A 23,748-nucleotide genomic window follows, 5' to 3' on the forward strand; every position below is an offset into this window, starting at 1 on the left:
CAGGCTCTGACATTTCAACTCAATCACGTATGATGGAGACTCTACCAAGATCTGGACTGAATAAATGTAGCAAGAAGGTGCAGCCCATTTAACCAATGAAATGCAGAGAGATTATCTTAGAAGGGCTGGCATGCATCCTAAACCGAAGCTGTTGTAAAATCAGAGCTATGCTTATTAACCATAGCAAAGAGAAACTAGATATTAAGGGGAAAAATTCCAAACATAGCATGCAAAACAGGACATTTGAAAATGGATTAAACAAAATCTATATGTAGTATATATCACTCACATGTAACTAATATATATATACACATACAACACATTTATTATATACATATTTATATTATGAATAAACATGTATAGGAACTAACCTTACAGGCATGCTCCATCATGATGCACACTGCTTTTCTGCTTTACCTGAGGACAGCACCATTCCTTGTATGCAGTGCACTTCATTTTAAAACCTGTGGGCTGTTCCTAACAGACAGATTTAAAAGGATTTTTATGATTCACACTGCAAAAAGCTAAAAAAAATCCATCCCTGCTGCATAAGACTATATTTTCCATCTCTATCCTCTGAACAGTGGAACCAGATGAGAAATGATTCATCAGTCCAGGGAAGCATTTAGAGGAGAGAGGGAAAAAAAAAAAAAAGAATCAACCATACAGTAAAATCTGCTCACCATGTACACACCCCCAAAGTGAAGAATCAGAGCAGCCTAACTGAGGAGAAGCTAAAGATGGATTTCACAAGAACGCTGCAGTTGCTGGGCGATGCACTGTAAACCCTGCTCCCTCCTGGGAGAATGAGCTCATTGCGAACATCCAACAGCCGCCCCTCAGCCATTGCAGTGTCACTGCAGCTAGCAGCTGAGTGCAGGCACGTCATCACAGAGGCTCGCGAAAAACCGAAAACCCTCCCTTTGAGAAATCGAAGTCAAACATGCCAACACAAAAACACCTCACCTCCAATGCAGCCCAAAGTCATTTTATACCTGGATACTGCTACAGGGGCTTGCATTTTCAGTTTTTATTCAGCCAAAGATTTGCATTCAACACAGCATGAACTGGAACCGAACTCCTCCTGAAGCAGGAGCTAAATTATAGAAAAGGGTAGCTAAGATTTGAAGTATATTTGGATTTAAAAATAGCTAGCTGCCTTTGCACTTGCTCCTAGCAAAGGAGACATTCGAAGTTACATGGAAATCCTTAGACATATGCAAGCTCAGGGCCAGGCATTAGAGATTATCTTTTATAGGAGTATTATTACCGAATAATCTTCTACTCTGCAATTATGTGGAAATGGAGATACGATGGCAAAGAGGCAGGTGTCTTTATAAACTCCTGTAAGGTACAATTTGAGAATTAAAGCACTGCAGATATGAAAAGCCTAGCTTTTCATTAACCCCTAGCTTACTGTCTCTCACTACTTTTCAGAATTGAAAAAAATGAGCATTTTCAGTATTCAAACTCACCATACTACAGATTCTCCTTTAATTCAGTACTTAGTAACAAATACAGATAGAAAGGGAATGGAAGCTATTTGGTTACAAGATACTTAAAACTGCCCCACACATTGCAAAATTATCTAGAAGTCAATGGGATACTGGGCCTATTTGTTTGTTTTTAATTTCTTATTGATGGTGAAGATTAGGAACCTCTCAGAGTAAACTCACCATGTTGCTGACAGGCATGATGGCATGATACAGTGATCTGAGCACAGAATTGGAAACCGGAAACCTATCCTAAAGCATATTTTTAGTTTTCAGAAAGGTGGGTGGTTTTTGGGGCGTTTTCTTTTTTCTAAAAAGCAATATCTAAGTATCTAGAACTTCCCATTTAAAAACCTTCTAGTTTTCCCTGAGTCTAAAACCACAGACTCTGTGCAGCATCTGAATACAAATTAAAGAAGTGCGTACTGTATGACTACTCTAACCAGCTTCCTAGAAACTTGTTCCTATTTTTGTGGTTAACCACTGCTGTATTTCTCATACCCTCTCTCACTCCTCTGCAATTTACTTATCCTTTGACAAAGGTACATGTAGTGATAGTCTGAGAAAACCATTAAAATAAAATTTCTGATTACTTCATAGAAATATCTAAAAGACAAAAATATATCAAATTCTAGTGATAGGAAGCTTCAAGAACAGAATCTATTTATTTTTTGCGGTCAAAGTTTTAGATTCATAATTTTCCTTTTCTCTGCCCATTCATACAGTGCTGAAGTAAAAAAGTAATGATTATTCACAGACATATACTCCTCATTAGAAAGGCATTTTTTCCTCAGCCTCAATCCTGACTGTTTAGATGGAACTTTATACCTGTTTGGCATACTCTTGAACGCAGTAATTCTTCGTGGAAGTACAAAGTTTGCCTGCAAGAAACTCTGCAGGATCAGTGCCTCAATCTACAAACACAAAGCTACTGAATTTAATATCAAACACAAGCAAAGATACACTACAAGCTTTATCTCTTTTTCTAGCTTTGACAAAAACTCAGTGGTTTTCCCTGCACCTTCTTTATGACACAAATACTTCTTAAGAACTAGACCATCTTTCTGCAGCTGAACTTCTATAGCTCAACCCATTCCACAATGAGAACATCACCAAATCACCCATTCCATCCAGTTTCCCAATTTAACCAAAGAATCATTTTCCATAATATGCAAGGGTTGACTGATTCGTTGACTGTGACACCTAGCTAAAGCTGTGCAAATAACAGGTTTTGAATTGCTCTACTTAAAACAGTTTTCTATTTTTAGAGCTGAACTGAAACATATTGTGGGAATTTGTGAGTAAACAAATAAAATGGAAAACAGTGTTATAAATGACATAAAGCAAGAGGTCATTATTAGTTTATATCATTCAAAGAACCATTTTGTTTTTTTCAGCTGGAAAGTGCTAATGAAAGGACATTCTTTTGGCAATTTACATTTACTGAACCATATCCATTACAAATCTGCCCAAAGAATTCCACTACACAATGCTTTATCAACCAGAAAACAAATGTTAACAATCTTTAAAAATTTGAAGTTAGCAGTAAAAGAACAGTTGAAGAAATTTTCATGCCCCACTTTTCTGATTCATTCCATAAGTGATTAGAATTTCTTACATTTTGGAGGTTAAAAATACCAACAGAAGTCTGTTTTCTGTTTTTAAACTTCTGATTTACCTCCTTTTTTCAGCTATCTTAGCATAATGTTTACTGCTTTGCCATAATAAAGATCGGCAAGTCAGCCAGGTGATTTCTCATGTAGCATTCTGTGCAGCTATCTAAGGAAAGTGGGTAGGAATCTTCTCCTCAGTCTCTTACTCAGTAATTTCTAGAGATAAGTGTATAACACACTATACAAAATGTACAGTGCAGCCCTTGGATTGCAGTAGCTATGTCAGAAGCATCTTTTTTTTTCTTTTAAACTCTCCAAATGGAACAAAATGAAACCCTCTTAATCAAGAAAATGTGATTCTTGTGATGAGATCTTGAGGTAAAGGATATTAAATAACGTTTTTATAACCAGGGAAACTGCTCGGCTGAAGAATACAAACAGGGTAGGAGCAATAGATGGCCCTATTCACTAAGTACCCCTTGAATCTGTAATACGTTAAAAGAATAACGTCCTGAGGGAACTCTTCTTTATTTGTCTTTCAGATAAGCTCCATTCTGCATTTCTAATGTCAAACATGATTCTATATGTATCTGATAGAAGCAAGGAAATAGAAAGATATTTCTAAGTCTTACAGGTATTGTATCTGTTTGCATATCTAAAATCAATTTACTCTTACTTACAGTCAATGAGTCTTGCTTCCTGTGCAGCTCTAGCACGCAAAGCTAACCAGTGATGCTATAAGGCATGGAAGATACTAATGATCAGATTCTTGTTATGGGGCCATCAGAAATCGTTGCAACTAAGAAATAACACATAGAAAGAGAAATGCAAGAAATGGTGATGCACGTTCCTAAATCAGAAAGAAGAAAACAAATTGTGGAAATAAGTTACAAGATTGGCCTCCACCCCTCACCCCTATAGTGTTGCTACCTTTTAAAACCTAATAAAAATCATACAAAAGCAAACTTCTGTGTTCATTTAGTTTCTCCAAAATCCTGATGCATTGGGGAGCTAATATTTCCTTTTGCTTCCCTCATCACTTATAAAATGTATGCCTTGTTCACAATCTTTCTGCCCAAACCCTTTGAATCAGCTGACTCTTAGGGTTGCCAGAAGAAATGCATGAGATCAGGGTCCCCACCAGCAGCTTTTCAGGCTAATGATGTTTGTTGTTGCTGTTTTGTTGGGGTGTTTGGGGGTGGCGAGGAGCAGAGCAGAGCTGAGGAGACAGGCTATGACGGTCTGCGCCACCCAAGGTGTCTCAGGCTGTTGTTCCCCAGCAGTAGGGATGGGGTGAGCAGGCTGTATTAAAGCAATTCAAATGCAGCCGTGTGCACTCCAGGATACCATCATGTTGCTCAGGATGTGTGAAAGAGCCGTTGGATAAACAGGTATAAATCACATAACTTGATTTATCTTAAATCATTAAGAAACCTAAGAAAGTTTGATCAATATTATCCACTTCTAAACTAATTTAAACCAATTTAAGAGTGTCTGCACAAGTCCCAATTTAAATCACTTTAGAAATAGATTTGGTTAAATTGGTATGATTATCATGTATAGACCTAACCCTTAATTCCTTATCTTCTTTAGATTATGTATTAAAACTTATCATTATATTGGCAAGATTGTTTTGTTTTTTAAATCAGAGATATACCAAACCAATAGACTATGCATATCGCTTACATCTCCTAATCTCAACAGTCTGGATAAGAATGAATAGCTCAGAAATGAGTAACTCAGAACAGTTTGGTAGTTAATGATGAACACTGTTCCAAGAAATGCCCTGGTATGAAAATATACATGCTGACTTGATTTACAGAGGCAGCTGATAAAGTTAATAACTAAGCCATTATAGGTGGTGAAGAAAACTGAAGGAAATACATGGTTCTTGGATTTTAGAGGCTTTTGAGGACCTGTGTTTTACACAGGTGAGCAAGATCTGCTCTGTACTGTTCCACCGGAGAACAGTAGGAGGCACATAACTAAAATAGCGTGCTTCATCTCTTGCATTGTACAAAGCAATATCACCACCCCAAGTGATTTAGGCACTTGATCCATACAGCGTCAGTCTCCCAAATAAGTCCTGAGTCTGCACCTTTCATTACACTGTATCCATTATAAAGTAGGTATAAATTACTCACTCTGATTTATCTTATATCAATAAGGAACCAAAGAAAGTTTAATCAGTATTATCCATTTTAAACTAATTCAAATAAGATTATAAACAGGTTTTACCTAATGCCTGAAATAATTTTCCCTCAAAACTGTTGCAGGCTGACGCAGTACAGAAAGACATGCTTAAGATTAAATGCAAAGTTAAGTAAGTCTGCTCAACAAGAATAACTTCTTAACTGTTTAAAGTACTGCAGTTTTCTAGTCAATAGAGGATATGCCCCATTGTCTCTGATTTAAAAGGAAATAATGCATGATTTTTCTGTTGACATGCAAGTAAACAAAATTAATGTGGGTTCCATCCTAAAACAGGATCACAGGTTAATAGATCAGTAAGCTTTTAAAGATTTAGTCGAATATAATTTACAATTTTCAGTGATCACAGCAGAGTGCTCTTCTGGCAATGATCAAAAACCACTTACCATGAAGATTTACATGAAAACAAATGCATCCAATTACTAACAAAGATCCCAGAGGTAAGCTGTCACAGGAGTACTGTGATATTTGCTAGCATGTCTGAAGATTAATCTGACCCTGTTTTATATCTGTTTTAAAGCAGAAAAGACTGCTAGTAAATTGATTTCCTGGAATAAAGGTCAGTCAACAGAACACAGGACATGAAGAGAAAGGGAGCTTTAACAAAGTTTTGTGCAGTGGGGACGTGTTAGTGTTGGGTGGCAGCAGAATGCACAAAACTGCTAATCAGCAGAGCCAGGGCAAGCAGAATTGGCAATGGACATTTGCCTAACAAACRTGCTGCACCTTTTGCTGTCTAAACTCTAAGGACTTGTCACATTACCATTTTAATCTCCTCCTTTTTTGAGGGCTAGCATCACTTCTTTTTGTCAAGGCCTGTAGCTTTTCTGAGCTTGTTCAAGTTCCTGTTGACTGTTTGACTGGATGGCTAGTCTCTCTGACCAATATTCACTCCCATTAACAAAGATGGTTTCTTAATCCGTGTCTGCACTGCGATATCTACGCATGGTGAGAATTTTAAGAACTGGGATTTAATAGCTACTTTCATCAACAGCAATGAGAAGTTGATGACTGCGAGCAGGAGTGGACAGCTGCTGATTAAGTCTTAAATCAGAGTGCTAGCAGAGTTAAAGAAGCTCTTTAGTTTAAACACACCTCCTTGTTACATTCGTAGGTATTTACTTACTATTAAGTATATGACATGCATTCCTCCATGCCATGTAGCCTAGTAATTGTTATGCTTTGCCATACTGAGGGTCTGTCAGGGAGCAGTAGGAGCTGGGCTACTCCGCAACAGAAAGCGGGACAGGAGCCAAGGGTGGCCACAACCCAGGCAACGTCCCCACCAACGGGGCACGGTCCCATAGCACCCAAGCTGGGCAGGGCAGCAACAGCAACCAGCCACATAGACAGCCCAGCAACCACCAGGTGAAGGCAAGTTAATAAATCAGGTCTTAGGTCAATCTGGGAAATCCAAATATCAGGAACAGGGCTGGGATCAGATACACCTACAGCATAGCTCAGGCTAGGAGCAGAGGTCCAGGGCTGGGCTTAAGTAGGGCTCCTGGGCCATGGGCACAGGGAGCGTGGMAGGTCCCAGGTGCGGCTGCTCAGGGCCATCGAGGCCTTTTGGTGTGCTCAAGACCCCAGCAGGGTCTCTGGAGCTTTATGCTACCTCTTATGCACTGGTGTCACATTTTAGGCACCACTACCTAATTATAACTACCTAATTAATTACACCTGCTGTTACTACAGCCATACATTTTTTCTATTAACTTTAGATCACCAAAGTCAGAGCAGACTCTGGCCCATGGTTTGAAGAATTAATTATTTTCCAAAGTCAGAGAAGTTTTGACAGCAAAATTGTAACCCTTCCTGAAAACTTAGCTTTAACCTTTCAGTATTTACTACTGAAATGATCCCTTTCCCAGCAATTTATGACTTTTTTCCTTACTGTGATTGAATTATTTTTAATTCAAACTAATTATCTGTGACATTTAGGATAACAATGTAATACTGTAAAGTCATAAACGTATATTCAGAGATTAAACATAGAGACCTTTCCCTGATGTTCTCTTGTCAGAAATAACTTAGTAGCATTGCAGCAAAGCTCAATGCAAGACCTTATAGGAGAGGAAAGTGGTCTTATTTTGAAACAAAACCAGTTTGACTCAGTCACACTCCCACATCCGTATACTCACCAAGTCACCAAGACATGTGTGTCCAACAGTCTGTCCAGCACTTAGGCACCAAGACATGGGTGTTCCGGTTGGGATTCTTGCAGTGATATAGAGGACAAGGGAGTACTGTCAAGTACTGGTAGAAACAGTAAACATGGTTTTATTATGGATGAATAAGGTTCTCACATTAGAAGAGTTGACTCACAAACTGCAGAATCTCACTTCAGAATATTTCCAGAATTCTCTTAATAAAATCTCTATGCATTAATGGCAGCAGATAAATAAATAGAGCATTGCTCCTAGTTATCTTGTATACCTTGACTTTCTACTTAATTCAGCACTCTAGGGCAACTGAAGAATCTAATGAAATATAAGCATATTAAATAGACTGGATACAAGCTAGATACTTCCATCAGGCTGGAAAAAAAAAGGCTTGAAAATATGAGGTCTCTTCTTATATTCCCATACAGTTGCCCAATTATGAAGCACATCCTGCAAAGGGGAAAAGCTCTCCTTTCCTCTCTTCTTCCTCTCTTCTTTCCAGTAGAACAATAGAGGAGCAACTTCATCAGGAAATCCTAACACAGATTTATGTTTGCTCAAATTCCTCCTAGAGAAGGGCTTGCTGCTGCTGAAAAACCGATAACAGAGGAAGTCAGTTCTAAAACAATATAATATTCATGCTGCTGAAACAGGAAATAGCACATGGTAAATGTATTGCTTCACATAGGATACATTCAGTGTTCAGCGCTAAAAGATGAAATATTTGTCTGTTTTTTGTCCTATTAGGAGACATTTTCAGAGTAGATTTCCACCTGCTATGAATATCATGGAATTATTCCTGGTTCCCAGAGTGGAGGAAAAGACTATTCAGGACTGTTGACTGGTGGATATCCAGATAGTAAATCTTCTCCCCTTAGATTTCTTGCTGTGGAAGGAGACAGAAAAAGGTGAAACAATTACTTCAGTGATCCCTTCCTCTCTTCCTGAGCCAGTCAGCACATATTCTCATTCATACAGGGTTTAGCTTTCTGTTCCTTAAATGCTGCCACAGTCCCTATGGGACATATATCATATTCATGTGGAGAAAACTGACACACTTCTGTCTGTATTGTGGAATGATTAAGTTGCTCTTCAGTGTTCAAGGCTTCTTAGATTTCTGTGGATTATTCTTCAGAGCTAGGTGCAAAGGTTTGCTGGACAGCAGAGAGCAGCAGAGAGCTACAGATGAACACGAAGTCCAGTTCGACGCAGCCTCCAGCTGTCTGTGCCCAGCTATTGGGCCTAATACATGAAGAGAAAATAAATAAACGTATAAAGAACTTGCTTCTTGAACAGTTACTTAATTTAAAATTGTATTTTGTTCTGTTAAGGACAAATTTCTTAGTAGAACAAAATAGATTTGTAATCATGCAAATTAAATACAAACTTCTCAACAGATTTCCTGTGGCCAGGAATAACAAAAAAATAATTCAGGTTTTGGTATGTTTTGAAGGACTAATCTCTGGAACAGCCACATGCATGTCAAGTTCCACCTCTCATTGCTCTTGGCCTGCCTGAGTGCAGCTTGGCAATAAGCTAGCCCTCCAGGCGTGTCCAGACGCATGGATCCCTACAGCTTCTGAAGGACGCGCTTCCTCTGCACCTGCACCTGTGGGCATAGCGTCTGTGCACCCAGCGATCTGAAGAGCTGTCTTGGGGCTGCACTGAGGAAGAAGTAAAGACGTTCCTCTCTGGCTACCTTCAGAGTTCTTATGTTTTGGGAAACCCTGCTCAAACTATCTTTAGTGGGTCTGATTTCTCTTCATATAAAGAAGAGCATGGCCTTATGGGGAACAAGCCATATGAATTAAGTTGGAGATTGGAAGGGATTATCTCTGCCAAGGGAAAAATTCTGTCTAGCGCACTGCTCTTCTACCAGCTACACAGCAGGCACTTCTTTAAAGCAGAGCTTGGGAACCCTTCCTTACAGGGGCCAAAAAGGGTACTGAAATGGCACGGTGAAAGCCGAAGGAGCGGTGTGGTTCTTTGGCCACTGCAGCCATTGAGGAGTGCTGATCTGTCACATCTGACTATTCCATAACCATTGGAAGCAGCAGAGCGAACCCACAGACGAGTTAAAACAAGCCTTTAGGGCAGGTGCAGATGAAAGTAGCACGGTATCCAGCTAGATGTGCAACTAGGAGAGGGCCAGATCTGATGTCTCCAAGACTAAAGCCATTTCAGGGCCTGATCTCCTAGATCGGAGGTTCCAGCCTTGCAAATTATTCTACAGACAACACAACCGTTGAAACCTTATAACCCTTACAATCGTGTCCTTTATCTTTTCGAATGCCTTTTCGAATGCTCACAGGACTGTTACTCCAGTTCCTCTCGTGAGTCCTCCGTATTCCTGCAGGCAAGAGATGGCACATTCTGCAGCTACCCTGGAGCCCCCTGCACAAGGGCGAGCTGGCCACTGCTACCAGTACGTAACTAGCCTAAGTATGTAACACCTGAGTTCTACCTGCTGGTCCCTCACTAGGCTACTGATTCGGTATTTCTTCTTTACCTAGACACTAATTTTCTTAAAATTGCAAAAACTTAGTTATTTTTTAGACTTATATCCTGCTTTCAGATTTGGCCAGTAGATTTAAGTTATTCCGGTGAGAAGGTTGACAGACTGGATAGACAGTGTCTCCTTTAGGAAGCCAGGCTAAAGAAATGACCGAACAGTCAATAACAGGATTTTATTAAAAGCCTGTTAGATAGATATAACATTTGTAATTTTTTGTATTTAAATGAAGATATTAAGATGATTAATCTGTTTTATTACATGCCAGTGCAATTTAAGTGTAATCTGGTTGCTGTATAATGTGTCTGCTAATGACTGCGGAAACAAAATCAAGGCATATATAATGATCCCAAGACATACTGCACTTTCAACATTTCTCCTTAGTGAGGGAGCTGTGTACAAAATCTGTCAGCAGAAAAAATCATGAACACCTTCAGCCTGTAAAGGCCTGAACTAATGTTACAACACAAGTTTGTGATTTCTCTGAATTATTTTTAAGAGGATTTGCTTTGGCTTTGGGGTTCTTTTCCACTGGCCATCCAAGTAGTTTTTCTCATGTGAATGAACACATGAATCAAATTTTTATCACATATGTTTCAGAATTCATACCAAGCAGAATATACTATGAGGAGACTTCCTTAATACTTAAAGCCTAAGCACCTTTAAGTAAAGTCCTACTTAAAGCCCTACTTTAGTTCTAGGACTGAGGTACGGAAAAATGGTGTGTAAGGATGCACTAAGCAAAGCTGGAGAACTGACCATGAAAATGTCTTCATGAGCCAACCTGTTTTTCCACTTAGTCCAATAATCCACTGGCCATACTCAGTATAAAATATAATATACATATTAATAAAAATTAATTTAATTAAATTAATAAAATCCTGACCTTCTATCTTTATGGATCCTTATGTGTTGGTGCTGTGCTGGGACAGTATAATCAGAGAATGTGGGCTTGATGCCTTAAGCAGCACAAGGGCAGATCACAGATTAATCTTCCTTCCTATCAAGACAGTTCACTGAAAATTTGCCAGAGATATATTTTATCTGAGTTTCACAATTGCCTACTGCAGAAATGCACAAATGAAAAAGATTTCAGCCTGGAGAAAATGCCTGCATCCTACAATTAAGTAAACAAAACTTTAGCCATCCTCTGGCTAAACAAAATAAAATTTTATTTATTTGTCTTTATTAGATTAATTCCCAGCAGTAAGTCAGTATCTGCTTTCAAATAGCAACACTCTTTTTTACTATATTGTCTCTTATTTGGAGAACTCCTGCTGTCTGCTCTGATGACATTACAACCTTAGTCAATATTAAAAAAATAATTAATTATTATCTATTTTAAGGCTCTGTGCCATTAATTTTAAAGCTGTCAGAGACGGGTTTCAAGGCCACAGCTTGTGCTTTTGCAATCAGATATGCTTGCGTTTGAAATCCAAGCACAGCTTTTTATTTGCCCTGCATAATTTTATGTAAGAAACATCGTATTCAATTGACAAACACGAGTTGGAAGTATGTTGTAGTACGTACGTAGATAGGTAGCATGAAGGTGGTACACAACACAGAGTACGTATGGAGTGGAAAAATGAGCAACTCCTCTGAGGAAGCCATCCCATTCCTTCCTCAATCGCTATTTTTCCAATTGTAGACCTTGGCCRTTCCAAGGTCTCTGATATTGCTCTCAGAGGCTTAGGTGATCCTCTGAGCTTGCAACTAACCTTCTCTATCAGAGGGGTGTATGTGGATCCGCTCAGATAATTTTTCTTTTCCTTTCTCCACAGTTATATTAAGCTGTTCATAGTGACATAAAGGCAGACAGAAGCTTACGTAATTTCTAATTCCCTCATGAAAAGGAATCCAATTCACAGCAGATCACCTTTCTTCTGTATCTTCAAGCCAAAACACTAACACGTTAAATTGCCAAAACCATAGATTAACAGCAGATAGTTCAAGATACTTAAGCCGAAGCAGTTAAATAGTTGTGAATAGTAATAAGCAGCATAAATATACATAAATAAAATTAGTCATGCTAGGACTGATTGACCGGAATTGAATTCTTCACTCCCGAAACAAGGCAGTCCCATGGGATATTATGAAGAGATTTGAGGAGCGGGCGCACATCAGGAACCTCGCGTTTGCCCGTGCGTGTGGTAAACATCTTCACGCCGGTTCCGAACGTGCTGTCGTGTAAAGAGCAGAGGGGCCGGGATGGGAACGCCGACGCCGTTTGCAGCAGCGGCGATTTACCACACCGAGGGTGCTGATAAGCCATTACACCACCGCTCAACCTCAACCCAACGGCCCCAACGGCCCCAACGGCTGCGCGGCGGTGGGGGAGGGGGAGGGGGCGCGGCGGCGGCCAATGAGGCGGGCGCGGCCCCTGACGTCACGGCCGGGCAGCGCCGGCGGCGGCGCGGTCAGTGCGTGTCCAGGCGCGCGGCCCGGCCCCGGCCCCGGCCCCTGAGGTAACGGAGCGGCGCGTCCCGTCGCGTCGCGTCCCGTCGCGTCGCGGGCAGAGACCGGGCCATGTCGCGCCTCAGCCCGCAGGAGGAGAATCTGCAGGGTAAGGGCTCGCCGGTGCCGGGCCGGTAGCGCGGGGGGGGCGGTGTCCTGCGGGGCAGCGTTCGGTAGCGCCGGAACTGCGTGTGTTTACACGGCGCTGAGGGCCTGATTTCGCAGTTATTAATATCCACGGGCAGGGAGCCGGTGTTAAGCTCTTCCACCTGCTCCGTTTCTGCCGTGGCCGCAAAGAGAAAGACGTTAAATGCCGCTTCCCCAGGCGGTGCGTCTAGCGTAGGACGATATTCTTCCTGATCAACCCATGCATGACAACTGGATATAAATACTAGGTTTTCATTTAATAAGATCTTTCTGTTGTTAATTTGTGATTTTTATAGCAATCCCGGCAGTAGCCTCTCAGAAAACTGTCTATAAAGCCTCCTAGTAACAGAGACAAATTAAGACTCAGGTGAAAGAACTGATCAAACTCAAAAAGCCATGGTGTCTCCGTCTTGTCATTTAAGTGTCAGCTAGATTAAGGTAGATCCTCAGGAAGTATATGCACCCTGGTACAAAACCTTTGTTTTCAAAAGAAATGCCAGCTATTGAGAGTTTGGGATGTGCCTTTAAGGAARAATCTGGGTCATCTGCATGTATTTTGCATTTACCGAGTGAATTTACAGTAGAGGTGGGAGATCTTAGTGCAACTGCGTATTAAACTATGATTCACTTGGTGATTTTAGCAGTTTAAAGAGGCATGCTCTCTTCTTTCTGTATATGTGGACTTTTTATAGTTGTGTTTTTTTTGTTTCAGATATCCATCTCTCCAGTTTTTGAAAGCTATATACTAAGAAATTAAGATTCCCAGAACTCATTGTCTTTTCTTATGCTAATCTGTACTCCCACAGTATATATGCTAGGCAAGCACATCATATAACATCATTCTCTCTTAAGATCCTTCGCTATGACTCAGTCTGTTCAGTTTGCATTGCCACATTACCCATGCTCATATCAGTTTATATTTCCAACTTTATGAAAACATAGGCTATCTTTAAGTGATAAACAGCGTAAACAATAATTCAATACAGTAGCACAACCCTAGTCACAAGAAGGTCTAAAAGAAAAAGAAAAAAATGGAAACATGTTAAACATGCAGGTATCCTATGGTCCTTCTGTTGTAATCTTTCTTTTCTCCATGTTTTATCATACATTAACTGTGCTGTATCCAAAAAGATTTCAGTTCAGTAAGTTTAATTTGCTGTGTAAAGCTGTTACATATGCCTATAGTGCTGATACTCGTTGAAAAGTGATGTGGGAAGTGCACCCCAAGTCATATGCATCTTTACAGGAAAATAGCTTATGACCATGTACACAAATCGTTATAGTGCAGTACATGTAGCCTGATAATAAGTGGCGGAGCAGAAGCTGAGGTAGCATGTGAAGGGGCATCAGGAGCAAGGGCAGGTGGACTCCTATTAGGTGATACTCTCAAGGTAGCTGGAACTGAGGCTCCTGTTGGACAGTATCCCTAATTTACACTTCAGTGGTTTTGATCATTCTTCTGACAGCTCCGGATTTCATAAGTTGGGGTGGGGAACAGTTTGTCCAGATATAGACAAACAACCAGATAATCAGTCATTTAAAAAGTTGTGAAGTAAAAGAGAGATTATCCAGAAAAATGTTTCTTCAGAAGTTAGTAACCCAGAATGTTTCCATTCAAAATATCTTGTGGTCTTCTGTTTTTTAAGAGGAGAGAAATTAATGTTGTTAATGGAAATTGAGTAGCTTGGTTCTTCCTGTTTTAGTTTTATTTTCGAACCTTAAATCTATTCACAACCAGAGTACCTTTCTGCTTTTATGGTTTATATGTTGCACTAGATCTGTTCATTCGCTTCTCTCCTTCTGCATTACATTATTCCTTTATGTTCCTTTATTCCTTCTGCTGTTTTATTGAATTTAACTTGCTTTCTGAACTCTGCCACAGTCTGTTTCTCTAGTCCAATTCCTCTCTTAGCACTAGAGCAGGAACATTCTGAACGTGAATGTCTGTCTCTGTCCCTCCCTTTCCTTGTTTTTGTCCTAGACAGCCCTTCTGCTGTGTTAACCACAATTCAGATAGTTCCACCTGCCTTCTTTCTCCTGGTATTTACTGCTATATTTCCTTATTCCCATTCAGGCTTTTGAGCTTTGAAATGCGTCCTACGATGGGCGTGATACTTGTACCTACTTTTACTGTTGTCAAATTTTACATACATAAACTTTTGTTTAGGTAAATTCCATTCCTATTGATATAGTTATTTAAATAATATCCCCTGAGCTAATTTTATAAATGACAAAACAGATATAGGTCCTTTTGTGCGTTGGTTACTGCTAGCCCTGAAGAGAGTTGTTATTCAGAACACTTTAAGAAGACAAAGCAACATGTGACTGTCAGTGTTAAATATATTGCAAACAGCAACACATGATCTAGTCATTGCCACATATCCCCTATTGCCTAACAGTAACACCTAAAAATATGTTTAGTGAAAAAAGGCTAAACAAAACACAGTTAGACTGGAGTCTTGATCCTAAAATATTTTGAGTAAATTAATAACTAAACTTTGGCAGAGTACGTCAGTCCTTGAGATTAGATTCTTGGGCTACCGCCTGTGTTAATAAAAATTACACATATCTCTATGAATTAAAATAAAAGATTTCTAGCTTCAGAAACAGCCACAGTGTATGACCAGCTTCTTTTCAGTTTTGTGAGACTTCCCAGCTTACTAACAAAAGCACCTACGCGTTTTGGCAGTTCGTCATGTTTGTTAGCTGAGATATCAATGCCAGTACTTCTGGACGTCATACTGTAATATCACACTGGGGAGGATCAAGAGTCTCGTGTTCTACTGCCTTTTATGCAAAACCACTTGATTTATTCTGGTTCTCTTTTCAATTATGATGCACAGGTTCCTGGGTAGAACTCCACTTCAGCAGTAATGGAAATGGTAGTGGCAACACAGTGACGCCAACAAGCCAAGAACAAGTACCTGCCTCTATTTCCATTCACAATGGTGACATGGAGAAAATACTCCTTGATGCTCAACACGAATCTGGACGAAGTAGTTCAAGAGAAAGTTCGCACTGTGACAGGTAGACATAAAATGCTTTATTGAAAACAAAGTAAAAGCTCACTATTACACAAAGCATTTTTATGTACAAGAGGCAAAGACAGATACAGAAATGTATACACGCATCTGAGTATGTGCATATGCAAATGCATACACATGGACAGAGAAGGAGACAGGAAAACTTCATATTTAAAAGATGGATATTTAAATACTGAAGTAGGGCTTGGATAGAAGCCTGTCCTGAAACCAGAAAGGAGTTACAGGCAAGAGGACACTAGAAGACTTCTCACATCTCATGAAGATGTCTTCTTGAAGTTTTGGTGTATCCTGACAAAGAAGTTCGCAGCAGCAGTTGAACTTCCCATGGGCATGCTGCTTGCGGACAAGCAGCAGTCTTGTTCCAGTAGGGGGAAAAAAAAAAATCTAGAGCACTGTGTGGCTGTTATTCTAAAGGATTGGTCCTTGTGCAAGCAGTGTCAATGCCATTCTCAAGAGCATATAATGCTGCTTACACTGCTGCCTGAAACAGGAGCGAAAGAAAGGAAAAGATGATGATAAAAACAGCTTGTGTTTTGTAAGGATATCTAATTGCTTAAAAAAAAAATTGTCCARTATCTAAAAAACAAAATATACAAATTTCTGGAAGTATAATATACAAATCTATAAAGATGATAGATGTCAACCAGTGTTATTTATTCATTTGTTTGACTTTTCTGGGCTGCGGGGTCTGCAGCCTAAACTTTATTTAACCAGAGGAACTACAAGACTTGTGAAATGTACAGTAGGAAGCAGAACCTCCCAGTTTCATCTGGCTACTTCAAATTCAATTCAAAACCCACTATCATCCATCAGTTGCTTCCCAGTGTTTAGTAAGTAACGTGGGCCATACCCAGCTTACAACCTCACAGGTGTATCTTCACACTACTGAAAACCAGCTCTGTGCAGCAAGGTTCTTGGCTGATTCAGTTAGGAAATCAAAGATTAACTGTATATGATGGATGAATCATATAGCCAGTTGACAGATGATCCTTTTAGGGATTATAGGTCAGGGCACTATAGCTCCTTCAGGAGAGCTGCACATACTTCATTCACTAGCTTTTAGTTCACCCCATAAAGAATATCATCATGAAAAAATATAATGAACTCTTTCTTTCTTGTGCTTCTCTCTTTATCAAGCCCTCCTCGTTCCCAGACACCTCAAGACAGTAACAGAGCTTTGGAAATAGAGAGTCACAGCAGTGGAGAAAAGAATAGCTTTCAGGTAAGAAGTTCACCTTGCTTTAGGGAATAAATCTGTTTATCATAGTTTGAAAACCAGTATTAGAAAATAAAAGATGAGGCTGATAATGCAAATACTTAAGCAACTGAGTAACTTAGTAACCTAGAATAAACTCTGCAGAATCAGGCTTTACGTGTACTTTTAAGAATCTGATTTGCATGGACTGGTTTTTTTTTTCTTTAATATGTAACCTGAGATTTTCAGAGGAATTTAGATGCCCTAACCTATTGTTTTTCAAAATGGCCTGGTTCTCAATGCCTCTTTCCAGCCACAAATCAAAATGTTCATCTTCAGAATCGACAGTAGCTTTTAGGAGAAAAGATAGGCCAGAAGATAACCACTAGACCAGTATTAAAGAAAGCAGAATTCAACATCTTGCTGAGACTCCAACTTTTTGTGATCTTGAGTCATGTTCTGTATCATGGTCCCTCTGTGAAATGGGCATTTTTCTTCCCTACTTACCAGGTCAATTGTGAGTAAAGTCTTATCAGTGATTGTGGGACAATCAGATTTTACCCTGAGGTATACAGGGAATGTATCAATGAGACATACGTATGCATGGATATATAGATAAACATTAATGTTCTGCAGATAACCTGCCCTGCAGAAGTGTCCTCCTCTTCCTTTGATTGTCTGCTTGATATATGTCACAGACCTCCCACAATGAGATTTTACTTGCTTTAAATGTGCTGCCACAGATGCATTATGAATTAAAAAAGAGTAGATTTGACAGCAGCAAGAATTTCTAGTCACTTAAGCATGACAGCCAATAAAATATGTTTTCAAAGCAGTGCAGTAGCTTTATAATTCCAGTTCATTTTAATAACTAGTACTTAACAGGGACATTTCTACATACTGCTTTGAAAATTCACAATTATTTCCAATTTAATTCTGTACAATTTCTGTTTAGATACTTGCAAAGAAAATTAGTGAATCACACTGACAAAAGTGTGAAAAAAGCTTACTGTATATTAACCATATTTCATAAATATATAGCTTATTGCATTGTAACAGGCTAAAATCTTAAATCTTCACAGTAATTAGGTACTAGCTTTAATATTAAAATTTTTGCTTACAAAACATTTTGAGGCTAGAAGTATTAGAATGGCTTTAAGTAAGTCTCCCTGTTCTTCTGAAGACTTCCTGTATTAGGTAAATTCTTCTCCCTGCACTGTTTCTGTACAAAGAGATACTGTTATTTTCTCTTTAAATTGAAATATGTTCTGTAGCTGTGACTGATTATTGCAAGGTTAGCAAATAGCAGTCAAGATTATATTTCACTTGCGGCCTCTACATCAAATAAATAACAAAGTATGATATACTGGCAAAAATCATCAGCATTGATTTACTTGTGCTCTGATGTGCAATGTCATTCCTTTAATTCTTGTAAAAAAAAAAAACCCAGCACCTTTACATCTTATTTTAAAAACACTGATTTCTTCCATCAGCTCTCTCTATCTTGATTACTGTGGCTTATCATCTGTAGGCTGGCTATGTGCTGAATATTCTCATCTTAGTGTCTCCTTGACAATCTCCCTGGCTGTCTGTATTCATTTTTAGATTCTTTTTCTTCCCACTGTTACAAACTTTCTTAAAGAAAGGAATGCCTTTGTGTTCAGTGCTAGTACAGCATTTAACCCAGTGGGGTTTCAGTTTTTTTATTAGAGTTTCTAAATTATACAGCTGTATAGATAATATGTAGTTTAATTGGTTCTCAAAAATTACATATAACATGCTTGGTCCCACAGCTTCTTCCTTTCCTATCTAAAGCTCTTCAGTCATCTCTACAGCTCCTACAGGAATCTAACTGAATGAATTATCAGCTTTAGGTAAACTAAATACATATACTGTGAATTAATTGTTTTTATGTTACATTACATTGTTACACTTTATGTTACCAGAAAACCCCTTATATCTTAAATATCATTATTTAGACTATGAGATCAAATAATTAAAAGTTAGAAAAATACCAGAAGTGTTAGAATTGCCTGATCAATTTTACTTGCGTTCTTAAGTGTACATGTGTATATATAACTTTAAATCTTATGATCACATACTATTTTTATCACAAGACTTTGACTCAATTTAATGCACATGCAATAAGCTGCAAACTGCATTCTCATTCAGTATTTATACTGTATTCCCTTGAAAATGAAGCCACTGTTGTTTTTTGCTGCACAAATTTATGCAGATAGACCTGGGCTCTCTTCATCTGTAGTCCAAGTTTCCTTGGTATGARCAAATGCTGGCCCAAAAGCCAAGTAGCTTTATTAGACTAGAATTAGTTTCATTTGGCTTGTATCATGGATCTTCAGATCAGGTAAGTATGATATCTGTATAACTTTGAATGCAGGCAAAATGAGAAGTTTTTTCTGCCAAATGTCATTCAGATGCGTGGACTTAGGATATTTTCAGATCCTTTATGTGAGGATGAAATACAGGGCTGTGGCATTATATTTCCAGGGTAGCCTTTACCTAAGCAAAGATGGCATTTGGTCCATTCTGTTCAAATCTTGCTCTGAAGACAGGAGAAAGACAACACCCCACCCCCACCCRGCTCTTTATCTAGTATCTAAATATTTTACTACAAGTGATACGGAAAAATCATATTGGGAAGAGATGGGACAAGCGAGCTGTGGAGGTACAATCTAGCATATGTGCTTAGACACAGGACACAAGATTTGTTTTGCAGTAATAATTGCCTAGCCATAATAGTCCAGTGTACCGTTTGATAATGTTTCTTTGTTTTAGTCTGAAGAAGATTTTCTTGAAAGGAGGAAAGAAGTTGAAAGGCTCCTGAAGAAAAATGCAGATTGGATATGGGACTGGTCCAGCAGGCCTGAGAACATCCCACCAAAGTGAGTGCTGCCAGTTATTTCTGGATGAACTTGGATATGGCTTTTACTTCCAGAAGCTTCAGTACATATTCATTAAATGTTGTGTTTATATTTTCTTCCTCAAAACTAGGGAATTCCTCTTTAAACATCCCAGGCGCACAGCCACCCTCAGCATGAGAAATACAAGTGTAATGAAGAAAGGGGGCATATTCTCAGCAGAATTTTTAAAAGTTTTCCTTCCATCTCTGCTACTTTCTCATTTGCTTGCCATTGGACTAGGGTAAGTTTACATTTAAAAAAGAAGCATTTTCACTGTGAATTTTTTACCTCTTTTCTCTGAGACCTAATTTGCAGTCCTTGTTTTCTCTTTGTCTAAAAGGTAAGTGGTACACTGGTCTCCACAGAAGGGCAATGACCACTTTTTCAGAAAGTGTTTCCTGCTTGGCTTCTTGTGGTATTGCTGAATGTATCAAGCTTTTCTTCTCTGCTTTTCTTGCTATTTGAGAACTTTTCAAAAGAAGAGACAGTTTATATATATATGAACTATAATTATACATACATAATCAGTTCCATGGGAAGACTGATTTTTAATCTCAAAACTAATTGTAAAGGAAGAAATGATTATCGTATTTTAAAATTCCACATTCAGAGGGGGGACACACAAAGAAAACAGGAATTGATTTTCTTTAGATGATTAAGGGTTCAGATTATCCTTCTCCTTTAAAAATACCTGCAGGACACAATGCGAAGAGATTAAATATCTTTTAGTCAAGAGCAGAGTTTGCCTGTAGCTAAGCATGGTAGATTCCTAGATACCTACAAAGAACGTTGGGAGTCCAGGCATATCCGTGCCTCTCTCCCACGAGTTCACTGAACCACATGAGAGGGCTTAGGGGAGAAGATGAATTCTGAGGAGATGCCTGTTTTCCAAGGAACCTTCCATTAGCTCTGGTTCTGCTCTTTCTCTGCTCACTCACTTGCATAAATCTTGAACCCTTATCAAGGCTACAAAAGTTTAGAATGAGGGGATGCAAGACAAAGAATGCCTCAAATTTTGTCTTTTAGGAAAATAAAGTTGTTTATTACTTAAGGCATAAGAGCTAATTCTAGTTCTAGTTTAACACACCAAATGAAAAATAGTTGTGTTCTTGGAAATTTGGTAAAGATTAGGATCCAGTGCAACATAAGCATGCCAATACTATTTCATGAGTCTCAGTCCCAGCTTTTCAGTATTTCTTCCTAAGTATAATTTTCTTACTCTTTCTTTTCACACATAGAGTTTGGCAGGCTACTAGGGCCAGACAACGTACAGGAGAAACCAGCTCTAAGGAACAAGTGTTTCACTAGCATGGACCCAGCCTTGAAAAAGTAGTCAGGAGGACTGTGCAACTACAGCAGTTGGAAAGAGGGACAGCCCCAATCTTCCTTAGTCCCGTAGTGTGCGTAATTGGGGGTGCWTGAAGGCACAGACGATCTTCCTATACAAAATCAAGATGTCATCCACATTAGACTGTAAAAGCGGCATGAAACCAATTCAACTTTCTTATCTCCTTCCAAAATTAAGATGAGTAACTGCACGACATAGAACAAAAGCATACTGGAATTTTCTTTCCGGAATGAACACAAATTCTGTAACATAAGTACTTACTTTCTTCCTGGTGTCTTTCATCATTGCTACAATCTTGCAACATTCCACTTCAGTACAGAATAGCTACCACAATAATCACTTCTTCACAGAGTGCTTAATGTAAAAGCAGTTTAAATAGTTACACTTCAAAACAGTCATTTCTGCAGAAAGTAAATGAATATAAGACATAATAGAGGGCAGTTGTGAAAGCATACCAAGATGGGAAATAACAACTGAAGAAATAGTAAAAAGTACCTGAAGATGACAGTAAAATGAGATGTTTAGAAAGGTTAATGTATTTAGCAAATAGAAAAAACCTGAGATGACAAAAGGAAAAAAAAGTAACAAGACAAACTGACTTCAGAAAGCTCCTGAAGCAATGTGATCTTGTTAATGGCATACTTACCCGATTTTTGCCTTCCTGAAACTGAACATGTATAACAGCTCAGCTTACACAGAATTAATCTCTTTTAGAATATAGGGAGCATTATTTGACAAGGATATGCACAAAGTCATAAGCAACTGAAACCTGAGTTTTATAATAGATGCTTGTTTTGCTGTCTTAATTATAGCAGGCACTGCTGCTCCTACTGCAAATTACATTACTAGTAATCTGATGAGGTTAAAAAAAAAAAAAAGTGTTCCTTACATGCTGTACATTCCTTTTAAAATGAAATGCAACACTTACTGACCATACATCCTTGACCCTCAGGATTTACATTGGAAGACGCCTTACAACCACAGCATCAAGCAGTACTTTCTAAAGGCAGGTGAAATCCAGTTTTGAAGCGAAGAAAATATTCATCAAAGAATACAAGAGGTAAACAGCAGACACTTCAGTGCTAGCAATGGCTACATGATCCGTGTGTATCTGTTCTGTAAATGTTGTGTTCCTAGTTTAGTAAGAGTGGGAGAAGAGATGCTAAAGCTAAGGTATAACGTATAGTCTTCTGGATCAATTCATAAAGCACGTTTCAGACAGATTACAGCTGTTAYATTGCTTTGTAGTGAAATATCTTTGAAAATTAAAAACTTGATGTTTAAAAACAAAACCTTAGCTTTAATATAGCAATTGTGATTCAGCTAGATCTTCATCTAAACCGCTGTTTCTTTATACTTCATAGATGTGAATATTCTTCACTGCTAATGTAATCATGACAATAAGGGATTAGCCCAGAAGAATGTGTGGCCTTATGTAACATACAGGAATTCAGAGAAAGCTTTTGCCTCATTTGAGGCAACTCCTCATTTACTTAAGATTTTGCCTAGCTCTTTTTTCATTTTACGCGAGACATGAAATGTTAAAAGACACGATCAGCTTGAAGAAACTAGCATATCAGTAAAACTTCACCAATTTTTATTAGTTTAGAATATGATCCACAACAGTCTAAATTAAAACTTGAACCTTAATATCCCATAGTGTCATTTGCAAAGGCTGTTATTTAACTCCCAAACTGCAGAAGTTCCTTCTGTTGTTTCTTCTTGCAGACCAGTGCTTCTCAGTCTTTTTATCTGTAAAATAAATTTGCATCTTAAACTTGCCTCATCCCTGTATAGATTCAAAGAAAGGTTTGCTTGCTTATTTGTTTGTATTAAGGGAATGCATTTTCATTCAATAATTTTATCTTGTTTAATGAGAAGAATGGATGTTTGCCAAATTATCGTAAGTTTTATATATTTAAATAAAAAGGTTCCTCATAGATATTCAGAGTTTTCCCATTCCTTTTTCTTTAAGCCTTTAAAAATAAAGGTTGAAAATAGCATTAGACAGGGCTCTTTGTATGATATCTATCGTCCTCTTAAACAGGACACAGTTTCACACTAAGTTTATTTGCATGACTGGCAAATCAGTAAGAATTTTTTTTCATAAAACTTTTTTTGCTAATTAATTCTTAAATTTGAATAATGCTAAGCAGTCAAGAGGAGTCATTCAATAAATAAAACTCACTGAACTTTCAAATGTGTGTTTTACTTTGTACCAGCACCATCATTTAAAAATAAACTTGCTTTCTGCTTGTTTTTTGTCCTGTAACCATAGAGTTTTTCTTCTGTGCTTAAAACAGAACTGCAGTGTTATTTAAAAAAATCTGTTTGTTGGTTAGGGGGCACCTTGCAATACCATGTAGGGTTCATGTCCTGTCATCAAGTCACATCATCACAGGTGTGGGACTGGGCTGTTGTTATCCAGGCAAGCAGTGGCCTTATGTGGCCCCTAATCCAGCGGAGACACATGCTTAACTTTCCACAGACGTAATCCTGTAAAGGCCATCGGAAAGTCTCACGTGGATGTATTTAAGAGCATACCATTTACAGGAGAAGCAGGTTCTATCTTTGCATACTGCATGTCTATATGTGTGCAAGAGAACTCGATTTATAGGATTATTTTGATTTCTAAATAATCTTTCCCA

At 38.6% G+C, this 23,748-nt stretch overlaps 1 protein-coding gene across 1 annotated transcript; it reads left to right on the plus strand.

The window, feature by feature from the left end:
* The first annotated feature begins 12,390 nt into the window (after positions 1-12,390).
* BNIP3 (BCL2 interacting protein 3) lies at positions 12,391-23,292 on the plus strand. The gene is made up of 6 exons (XM_026065680.1): positions 12,391-12,554; positions 15,436-15,619; positions 16,774-16,858; positions 19,628-19,734; positions 19,844-19,993; positions 22,053-23,292. Exons 1-6 carry the CDS (start codon positions 12,518-12,520, stop codon positions 22,102-22,104), a joined length of 615 nt encoding a protein of 204 aa, XP_025921465.1. The 5' UTR covers positions 12,391-12,517; the 3' UTR covers positions 22,105-23,292.
* Positions 23,293-23,748: the final 456 nt, after the last annotated feature.

The sequence above is a fragment of the Apteryx rowi genome, unplaced genomic scaffold, assembly GCF_003343035.1.
Source record: "Apteryx rowi isolate R43461 unplaced genomic scaffold, aptRow1 scaffold_23, whole genome shotgun sequence".
Taxonomy (NCBI): Eukaryota; Metazoa; Chordata; class Aves; order Apterygiformes; family Apterygidae; genus Apteryx; species Apteryx rowi.